This window comes from Diplotaxodon limnothrissa, linkage group LG19, assembly GCF_057381915.1.
Source record: "Diplotaxodon limnothrissa isolate DT_005_m linkage group LG19, D_limnothrissa_male_GT1.1, whole genome shotgun sequence".
Lineage (NCBI taxonomy): Eukaryota > Metazoa > Chordata > Actinopteri > Cichliformes > Cichlidae > Diplotaxodon > Diplotaxodon limnothrissa.
This window is the reverse complement of record NC_140614.1, coordinates 26,360,709-26,370,923: the sequence shown is the minus strand read 5'-3', so window position 1 is coordinate 26,370,923 and position 10,215 is coordinate 26,360,709. Positions and strand designations below refer to the sequence as shown.

General features: G+C 39.8%; 2 protein-coding genes across 2 annotated transcripts; one reads left to right on the top strand and one right to left on the bottom strand.

The window, feature by feature from the left end:
- Positions 1 to 408: 408 nt before the first annotated feature.
- Positions 409 to 1,911, bottom strand: LOC146612347 (uncharacterized). The gene is made up of 5 exons (XM_085343631.1): positions 1,872 to 1,911; positions 1,612 to 1,667; positions 1,440 to 1,514; positions 1,140 to 1,232; positions 409 to 1,050 (listed from the first exon to the last, which is right to left on the bottom strand). Exons 1-5 carry the CDS (start codon positions 1,909 to 1,911, stop codon positions 409 to 411), a joined length of 906 nt encoding a protein of 301 aa, XP_085199757.1.
- A 1,337-nt stretch (positions 1,912 to 3,248) lies between these two features.
- Positions 3,249 to 9,674, top strand: wdr20a (WD repeat domain 20a). Its single transcript, XM_085342397.1, has 4 exons — positions 3,249 to 3,512; positions 5,433 to 5,615; positions 6,049 to 7,392; positions 8,957 to 9,674. The coding sequence occupies exons 1-4, from the start codon at positions 3,249 to 3,251 to the stop codon at positions 9,008 to 9,010; spliced, it is 1,845 nt and encodes a 614-aa protein (XP_085198523.1). The 3' UTR covers positions 9,011 to 9,674.
- The last annotated feature ends 541 nt before the right edge of the window (positions 9,675 to 10,215 follow it).

The following is a 10,215-nucleotide window of genomic DNA, read 5'->3' as shown; positions in this document are numbered from 1 at the left end:
AAAGGAAGGAATGCACAGACCAGCACAACACCAAAAGGCCATGTTTTGCTAAAACCCTTTAAGTAAAGCTAAAGGTTTGCACTTAAAATCACATATTAACTGTTTGAGGTAACATTACATTGTTCAAATGCTTACTGACCTAACTGCAGACACTCATTGAACCTCCATGAACCACTGGAGACTTAAATATTTTACTTTATTCATTCATTTGGATTTAAGCAGCTCATTTGAACAAAAATTAGGTTTTGATGAGTCACCTGTGACTAAATTTTAAGCAAGTGATAACCAAATGCCACCTTAACGATCAGGAGGTGCTCAAAGTTAACTATTCATGAATAAACAGAGTGCAATTCCAAATAACTATTTACAGTATTTCAGTCCACCTTAAATCTCAACTGTTAAAGAACTCTAACATGGTTCAGATGCAGAATTGTTTCCTTCTTGTTCATCGTCCATGTTGAAGACACACTGCTTCTTCCTGTGTCCCAACTCAATCATGTCTGTTCCAGGGAGACTCAGCTTTCTCTTGTACAGAGATCCAAGGTTACACAAGCAGGGAGATCTCTCAGAGAAGCAACCCAGCATGTGAGATGAACTCCCCTCCACTGAGCTTTGAGGTTTAGGTGGGTGAAGTGTGGAGGATCTTGTAATACGCAAGCCTGAATCATCAAGCTGCAATTCCATATCAGAGATTTGTCTGTGTGTTACTGAATCAGTTACCCTTTCTTCTGGAAGATTTTTACAAGCATCCCTGTCACTGTTAGAGGGAAGAGTGTCCAGTTCGCAGACCAACCGGTCAGAGTCACTTCCACATTTCATCTGGACATCCAGAAGATTCGGCTGTTCTCTCAGACAGTCTCTCTTGTCATTTTTTGTCCCTTCTCTGAGGGCAACAGAAGCAGAGTGATTACAGATACATCGCCTGCTTCGGCCCGAGAGTCGACATCCTCCTTTTCCACCACCTTTTGCCTGCTGCCTCGATTGCCTGCTGGAGACATTGACATTTGACTCGTCAGAATCCTCAGAGCTCCCATCGTACGGGTCCAAATCCTACAATCATAACAAGTGCACACATTTTAATTCATGATCAGCAATGTGCATTTTCAACACAAATGGATGAATGAGAGGAGAGTGCATACCAAAGAATAACAGCCATGCCTTTCTGCAGGCTTAAGCGTTAATGGCAACGCCCTCCTTGAGGCACCACTCTCTGGTGCACTGCTCACACATCCCTAAACACAACCACCAGAGGTTCAACATCAATAAGTTGGCAGTTATTTTTACAAAGATCGGTGCATGTCTGGCTTTATATATTAAATGATCACTAAAACTGTTTTTCCCCTACTATTTGAAAAATGCTTAAACTATACTATATACTTCCAAATTTGCTTATTATGTCAGTGTGCATGTATTGCCCAATTGATGAATTCAAGCAGTACCATGGTACTGGTGTCGGACCATCTTGGACTGATTTCAGAGTCAGAATCTGTGCTGGACTCCATGTTGCACATCTCCTAACAAAAAACAAAGGTCATACTAGTCCAACAGTATGCAAGTGGTCTAAGAAGAATGCAGAGCACCTGCAGATGGGCATTGGGTAAGTATTCTTACCATGTAATTTAAAGTAAGCTGGTCCATACTGCTGGGTGCTTGTCTATCAGTGCTGTCTGAATGTAGAAAACTATATGTAGGTTACATTGCAATAATGATTAAATCAAAAGACAGCCAATAACATATACAGGTGATTTATTTATTTTATTTATTTGGAAAAGATTGTGCACATGTTACGTTGACACCACAAATGAAAATGAATTAACTAGGAAAATACCACGTCTAAGGAGAAAAAACAATTAAATAGTAATCACTGATACCTGGAAGTGGACGTTGTGTTCTTCTTCTTCTGTGTGCCATGACATTTGGCGCGTGAAACAAATTTTCTTTGGAAATAACGCAAATAAGTCGAGATAAGATGGTCAGGAATGCTGGCAGCTTAATTAAAGAGCAGGTGCCTTGAATAAGAAACAGCCAAGTGTGGCCACAGTCAGGTGAGCAGTCTACACAACTGCACTGTCACAAGTTTTAAACACCACAGACTTGGCTAATTTCAAGATTGTGACAAAATAATACGTCCGGTTGTTGCTTTTTCAAAATAAAACGTGTACCGGTCCTGCGTTTTTTTAAGTTTTAAAGCTTATTCTAACTAAAATGTAAACATATATTTTTTTTGTATGAAATATATATTGTAAACTGTACTTTAAGAAAACAAAAACAGCAACTTGATCATAAGCTTAAACGTGTGGTTGATCGAGTAGTAACTTACTATATATTTATATATAAACAGTGCAAATATCTAAAACTTGTATTTTTTTATTTTTCAAAATGTATTTTTTTATTTTTTTTTAATACAATCAAGCCTAGTTTATGGGAGCTTGTTTCCGTCTCTGAAAAAAACTAAAAACAACAAAAATAAATAAATAACATAAATAAACCTCCTTCCATCAGGAAGGAGGTTCTGCAGCATCCGGTCCCGTACCAGCAGACTGAGAGACAGCTTTTTCCATCAGGCCATCAGACTGCTGAACACGTCATAGACACCTCACCTTAACTACTGGAACTTCAACATTATGTATTACTGTACAGTAATGCCACTGTTTTGAACATGTCTCAACTCTGTATATTTTTATATATTTATTTATTGTTTACTCTATTTAATTTGTAAAATATGTGTACACACACACACACACACGTAGAAAAATATTTAGTATACACATCCAGAAATGCATATACTATTATATATTGTACATATATTTATTAGTTTCAGATGTAGCCATTCTTGTATTTTGCTTGTTTACATTATTGTATTTTGCACAACTCTGTTGCTTGTGAAGCTCGCACACAAGAATTTCACTCACATGTACTGTACCAATGTACCTGCACATGTGATGTGACAATAAAAGTGATTTGATTTGATTTTGATTTGATAAATAAACTTATTCCTGAGTATTTGAAATTTCGAGATATGTAAATGTTCACTCACGGGCGAAAATTAAAATCAAAATTAAAATCTGTGGCTGAATCAAACTTCTGTGTTAAGTTGATAATGCAAGGTCTTAGATAAAGCTGTCACAACTTGTTGAAACCAGTCGCATCCCTTCCACCAGTTCCACCGTGAGCCGTTGGGGGGAACGGGAGAGTCGGAACGGCCGCTCACATCCGTGCGTAAGATCCGGCCTGGGGGAAAGGGATGAATGTTAATTTCAAAGATGGCGGCGGAGGGAGGAGGGAAGGAGATGAACGAAATTAAAACTCAGTTCACCACTCGGGAAGGCGTCTACAAACTTCTCACTCACTCCGAATACAGCCGTCCTAATAGGGTGCCTTTCAATTCACAAGGCTCCAACCCCGTCAAGGTCTCTTTCGTGAACGTCAACGACCAGTCAGGCAACGGCGACAGGATCTGTTTCAATGTGGGCCGTGAGCTCTACTTCTACATCTACAAAGGCGTTAGAAAGGTAGCATGCTAATGTGGCTTATGCCTGAGGAAATTCGCTATGCTGCAAGTTAAAATGCCACACTGCTGTGTGAGGTGTTGCAGGAGTTTAGGCGTGTCAAGTCACTCTGACAGGTGCTTGACTTTGAAATTAGCTGGCAGCTAGCTACTTAGCTCAAAGCTAGCCTATTAGTTAGCTAGCCAGCGTAACTGGCTAACGTTAGCAAGCCAGTAGCTACCCCGAGGCCAGGGGCTAAAACTCCCGTCTCCTATCCGTCACTCTCTTTACACTTGATGGCGGGTTTTTGTAGTTTTGCAAATATCATGTTGGTGAAGTTGACCTACTGTAACGGTTCAAGTTGACAGAGCTTAAATGGTGTTTATAACGGGCTTGGTTTGTAATAAAACTGTCCGTGTCAGCATTGACAGATTTACGTTGCCACCCTTGACACCTGTAGAAGACCTTTTGACTGACAGATATCGACAATCACGGTGATGCGGATTCATGTGGCTAACTGCTGCCGTAATGGCACTCTGATTTTGGCTTAAGAATTCTTCTTGAGAGGCTGAGCTAATCAAACTGAGCTGATTTGGTATATTTTTGGTATTTAATAACAATCAATGGGCACATAGTGTTATTGTGATCTGCTACCCCATAGTTGAGCATAATGTGGAAATCACATAGCAATTAATATGAATACAGGTCTTCGCTGTCATTGAGTATCAAAATTAACTGTCCACGTTACTGTTGATAAAAAATATGTTGTCGCACCTTAATGTGGTTATTAACGGATACCTGATTTGACATCACAGATTGAATGAGCTCTTTGTTCAATTGAACCTGCGTATAAAAGCATTTTCCATATTTACACACAAACATGTCATGTGTAGCCATTTTTTTTTCAGAGGGAAATAGTTGTATCCTGGTTGAAGGTCTGCCATATATTTGAGCTGTTTGAAGCAATTGGGAAAAGGAAAAAACTCGTGTGACCTCAGGGTTTTTAATATGTGCAAGTTAACATAGTTAGAAAATGTTAAATGCCAGGTTACTACACAGTTGGCAATTACTTCAAGTCATATATTTTGGAAGGCTTGGTAAGTAAGAAATGTATTCTGATATATTGTAGCAGACATACTTTTTGAAAACAAAAAACACAAACTAGAAATGTACAGTAGCTAGAGTTGTACAGTAGCCATCACTGTTGGCACATACTGGTTTTTGGAAAACATCTGCATGTCAGCCCTCAAGCCAATGTGTAATACAGCAGGTATGTTTAGTTGTATTGTAACATGATGAAGTTTTCTTTCAGCCTTTGTTTCTGCCATTGTGAGGCAGAAGTCTTGTGATTTTGTACTTTTTAGTGGACTCTTGATCAAGACCTCCATTGACACGTTTGCTCTTTGAGGCAAGACAAAAACAGTCGCATGTCATGGAAATGGAGAAACCCCTGAGTCATCACCTTACCCTGAAAAGAATTTTCCGTTCTACCAGTTGTTCAAACTGTTAATCATTAACAAATTTAACTGTTGTGTTATATTAACTGTCTGCAATGTATTTACTGCAGCTTCTTTACAGTAGTATAATACTGTTTCCTTAAAATGGCTAAAACAACTGCTTTTTGATCAGTTTCTCTATAGAGAAAAGGCATGCCCTTGCTCTTCATGCTCTTCTGTGTGTTTTTCAATGTTTAGTATTTTGCTTCCAGGCACTTGTCTTATACGCGGTTCAAGATGCTTGATTTAAAACGCACTGCCTCAGTCTTAAAGGTTTGATAGTTTGATATAAAACACGGCACTCTCAGCTGCTATGGTTTATTACTGGTAGTGTGACTAAGTATAGACTTTGCCATGCAGTAGAGTAGTTGGGCATTTTAGATATTTGAAGGTTGCTGCAATCTGTATGCATTCATTCCCCCCTTGCAATCTCGGTCTCTGTTTTCAGGCCGCTGACTTGAGCAAGCCCATAGACAAGCGCATTTACAAGGGAACGCAGCCCACGTGTCATGACTTCAACCACCTCACAGCTACAGCAGAGAGCGTGTCCTTGCTGGTGGGTTTCTCAGCAGGACAGGTACAGCTCATTGACCCTATCAAGAAGGAGACAAGCAAGCTCTTCAATGAGGAGGTAAGTCTAAAGGACACAGGTTGGAATAACATCTATGTACTATTTTTGTAGTACTGTTTAAGGTTGCACCTTACCGTCACGGTACATATTTTTTTTTAGGAACCAGGAAGTGACAATATGGTGCTTGCATGTCATCCAATCCCACAGAATTGATTATCTTCTACTCCACAATTAATTTACAACTGATAAGATTTTTTGTGTGATTAATGCATTGATATTCTTATGTATTTAATGCATCTTAATGAAAAAAAAAGTCAAGTAAAAATTACTAATAACATTACCAAATGGCCCAAAGCTTGTTGTATTAAAAACTTAAAGCTTGTTGAGCATACCAACGTCAATTTTACTGTATTAAAATTATTATTTTTTGTCTTCCCCTTCTCTTCTGCTCTCTCCTGCCTCTCAAACCTCAACCTATTTTTTCTCCTGACAGAGATTAATAGACAAGTCCAGAGTAACATGTGTGAAATGGGTGCCAGGCTCAGAGAGTCTGTTTCTAGTGTCTCATGCCAGTGGGAATATGTACCTGTACAATGTGGAGCATACCTGCGGCACCACAGCGCCACACTACCAGCTACTCAAACAGGGAGAGAATTACTCTGTGCACACTTGCAAGAGTAAATCCACGAGGAACCCTCTCCTTAAATGGACTGTAGGAGAGGGAGCTCTGAATGAGTTTGCCTTCTCTCCAGATGGGAAGTTCCTCGCCTGTGTAAGCCAAGACGGCTTCCTACGGGTGTTCAACTTTGATGCTGTTGAGCTTCACGGCACCATGAAGAGCTATTTTGGTGGTTTGTTGTGCGTGTGCTGGAGCCCTGATGGAAAATATATAGTTGCGGGTGGAGAGGACGATCTAGTGACTGTGTGGTCGTTCTTGGACTGCAGGGTCATTGCTCGAGGTCACGGCCACAAGTCGTGGGTGAGTGTGGTGGCTTTTGACCATTACACCACAAGTGTGGAGGAGAGCGACCCGATGGAGTTCAGTGGCAGCGATGAGGACTTCCAGGATCAGATGATCCACTTTGGACGAGACCGGGCCAACAGTACACAGTCTCGACTTTCTAAGCGTAACTCCACAGACAGCCGGCCTGTTAGTGTTACATACCGGTTTGGCTCAGTGGGGCAGGACACTCAGCTGTGCCTATGGGACCTCACTGAGGACATCCTTTTCCCGCATCTTCCCCTCTCACGGACACGGACACATACTAATGTGATGAATGCTACCAGCCCTCCTGCAGGTGCTACAATAATCACTAACACCTCTAGTAACACTACTAATGGAAACAACAGTGGTGCCAATACTCCTGGCATTAACTCCATCGCTACTACTTTACCACGTTCCAACAGCCTTCCCCATTCTGCTGGCACCACAACAACGACGGCAAACAATACCAACAAAGCCAGCAGTGGCGGTGGAATCAGTAGTGGTATTATGGACAGCGCCATCGCTACAGGTGTGAGTAAGTTTGCTACACTGTCACTCCATGATCGGAAGGAGCGCCACCACGAGAAGGACCACAAACGCAACCACAGCATGGGTCACATCAGCAGCAAGAGTAGCGACAAGCTCAACCTGCTGACAAAAACCAAAACAGACCCTGCCAAGACTCTGGGCACTCTGCTGTGCCCGCGCATGGAGGACGTGCCCCTCCTCGAGCCCCTCATCTGTAAAAAAATAGCACACGAGAGACTGACTGTACTCATATTTTTAGAGGACTGTTTAGTGACTGCTTGTCAGGAGGGATTTATTTGCACATGGGCGAGGCCAGGCAAAGTGGTAAGTTCTTTTTAATGTAGGAAATGGGAGGAAATTTGAAATGATGGCGCTTATGAGTCGATAAAGCAGTTAAGAAACTAAACTTATTTTGAACGCATACGTTAAACTGTGGATATTTGGAATACGATTTATAGCTTTTATAGTCAAATTGCCACTGAAGTAATAAACATAAGTTATAAGACTTGGTTTAATGTACACCTGCTTTCCAATGCCCAAGTTTCAGTGGGAGAAAAAAAACATCCTATGCTATGACAATACAGTTTGTGGTTATATAATAAGATAGAATTTTCTGTGGACCTGTCAGGTGAAGGAAGACATAAGATGTATTCATTGGTTCGCCATAATGATCTCGCAATGCATAGCCAACAAGTCATTTGCATATGTGGTCACATTCAGAGGGTTATGGTTGGGTTCTTGTCATCAGATGCATTTCCCGTTCAGCAAGATGGTCAAATTTCATCAAGCTCAGACACTCTCAAATCTCGTGCACACTTGTTTTTGCTTTTTTCGTTTTTATCTCTTAGAGTTTTTATTTCCCATTAGCAAAGCAATGATCAAATCATGCAGGTGATATAAGCAGCTTCTCCGTTATTGCTAGTGCTGTCTGTTGATTTCTCCAGTTAAAATGACTTGCCATTAGTGACACTTACTTTGTTAATTCTGTAAAGGCTCCATTTAAGCTGTCTCTTGGTTAATGTGCTTTCTTCAGTCCACTGACTTTTTTGTGATGAAGACATTATCACTCTGCAACCACTATTTATGTTGATTTTTGTTGCCCAGAAGACAATTATCTATCAAATTAACATTTTGAGCAAGTGAATTTTGTGGTGTCGGTATGTTTGAGCTGTGATATCAGTTATCAACATTAGATCTTATTTTCAGGTTTGAGATGCAGGTTGTGAACAGGTTGGCTTAATCATTGTTAGTCTTCATTAAAGCTGCGACCAGTTTAGGCCAGCTGATCGGAGACCTAAACTGAAACTGTTTGGATTTGATAAACTACTATTGAATCCCAACCCTGCTCATATTTCACCCTTTATGCTAATAGCTCTGTATTTGCCCAGGCTCTCTGCACTTCCCCACACGCTTACAGCAAAATATGTTTGTGCACACTTGCATATCCAGAATTGCACATATAGTCTGGAATATGCAGCATAACTAAAAGTCTACTTTGTATTGAAAAGACATATGGTTAAAAAATGCTTTAATGCTGAGGCTGTGGAAAAGTTATTTTTTTAATACAAAACCCACGGCTACAGAGAAGTGTGCTGTGTTAAGGATCCAGGTGCATTGTAATAAAATGTCAAATGTTCATAAAGGTCCCATCAGGAGGGTCATAAGGCTAGTTATAAAGTGAAGTGCCTTTATCGCGGATGTTATTACACCAAGCATTTATTTAAACCGCTGTGCACAGGCTCTTCATTTCTTGCATCGGTTGGAATATGGAAAGATAGGACGCATTTTCTAATGAGCTGTTTGTTGTTTGATTTTTTTTTTTTTTTCCTTTCTTTGCTTCAGTATGTGGACTTTCCCAATGCAAATCTCCTTGTTTTCCTTTTTTCAGGGTTTATTGTCATCCCAAAACCAAGCCAGCTCTCCCAGTGGAACAGTAGTATAGCCACAATATTTCTGCTGCTAAAGAACCCTGCAACCCAGAGTCTGATGCTGCTCTTCACCCTGCAAGCATTGCAAGTTTTCCTTTTCTTTTCTACCCCTCCCTCTCCCAGTTTTGTTAATGGCTTTTCTGTTGTTTTTTGTTTTATCACTCACTCGACCTAGAGAAGGAATGGAACAGGAAAAGGTGTGGTGCAATTGTGGACTATTGTGCTTTTGTTCTCGAGTTTTAATACATTTTAGAATTCTTTTTTTAAATCTTTTTTTTGTTTGTTCGTGCGTGTGTGTTTGCGTGCGTGTGCGCGCGTGTCAAATCTCATTAGGCTTTTCTGGAATTAATGCTTGGCTTTGTTAGATGCAAACCAGACAACTGTGGCTTGAGACTAAAGGGATAGTTCATTTAATTTTCATAATCATCTTTTTTATTTTAATGTTGTCATTTAACCCAACTCAGGGTTACTGACGAAAATATGAACTTTAGAAGAACTATCCTTTTATGACCAAGTGCGTAAGCATCTGAAATTTTTGCATCCATCCACATTCACCCACCACTTCTCTTTTCTTGAATAGAATCTCCCCGTTGATGACTTTGCACTGATTTTTGTTAGCTACTTTGTCGTTTTTTTGTTTTATAACTTCTCTAATGAAACAAAAAAAGAGAGTTGAGGATTGCCTGGTTCCACTTGGCTTTACCATCCTCAGTCTTGAATTCTGAATCTATATAGCTGGATGCTGCAATCATAGTCTTTTTAAAGAAAAAAAAAAAGGTTTGCACTTAAATTAGTTTATAGAAGAATATGGCTTTACATTTTTTGGGTGTGCTCAGAACTCACAGATGGCTAACAGTAGGTCAAGAAAATGATAAAAAAAAATACAATTACCGTAAAACCTTTATCTATTGAGCATTTATTTTAATATTATTTCAGATTTAAATCTGCTCTGTATCATAATGTGTATATTGTAATTAATTGATTTGATGGGGGCCTAAGCAAACTACCATTACTCCAGTGGAAGTTTTGTCATTGATAGTTATATTTCTAAAGTATACATATTAATAATATTAAAATAATCTTGAATACACTGTTTGCCGTTTTCATTCATTCCTGCACTCACGCCTAATTCATTTGGTATTAACAAAAAGCTGTAATGTGTGTTGTGTGGAATTTCCAGTGGAAGTCTGGCAGATACTTGAATCTTAATGCTGCTCAA

Excerpts from the sequence above, each read along its gene's own strand:
- LOC146612347 (XM_085343631.1), bottom strand. The coding sequence starts at position 1,911 with ATGGCACACAGAAGAAGAAGAACACAACGTCCACTTCCAG. Across the intron at positions 1,515-1,611 it reads AGCTTACTTTAAATTACATG|GAGATGTGCAACATGGAGTC; the intron begins GTAAGAATACTT and ends GTTTTTTGTTAG. Across the intron at positions 1,233-1,439 it reads GGTCCGACACCAGTACCATG|GGATGTGTGAGCAGTGCACC; the intron begins GTACTGCTTGAA and ends GGTTGTGTTTAG.
- wdr20a (XM_085342397.1), top strand. The coding sequence starts at position 3,249 with ATGTTAATTTCAAAGATGGCGGCGGAGGGAGGAGGGAAGGAGATGAAC. Across the intron at positions 3,513-5,432 it reads TCTACAAAGGCGTTAGAAAG|GCCGCTGACTTGAGCAAGCC; the intron begins GTAGCATGCTAA and ends CTCTGTTTTCAG. Across the intron at positions 7,393-8,956 it reads GGGCGAGGCCAGGCAAAGTG|GGTTTATTGTCATCCCAAAA; the intron begins GTAAGTTCTTTT and ends TCCTTTTTTCAG.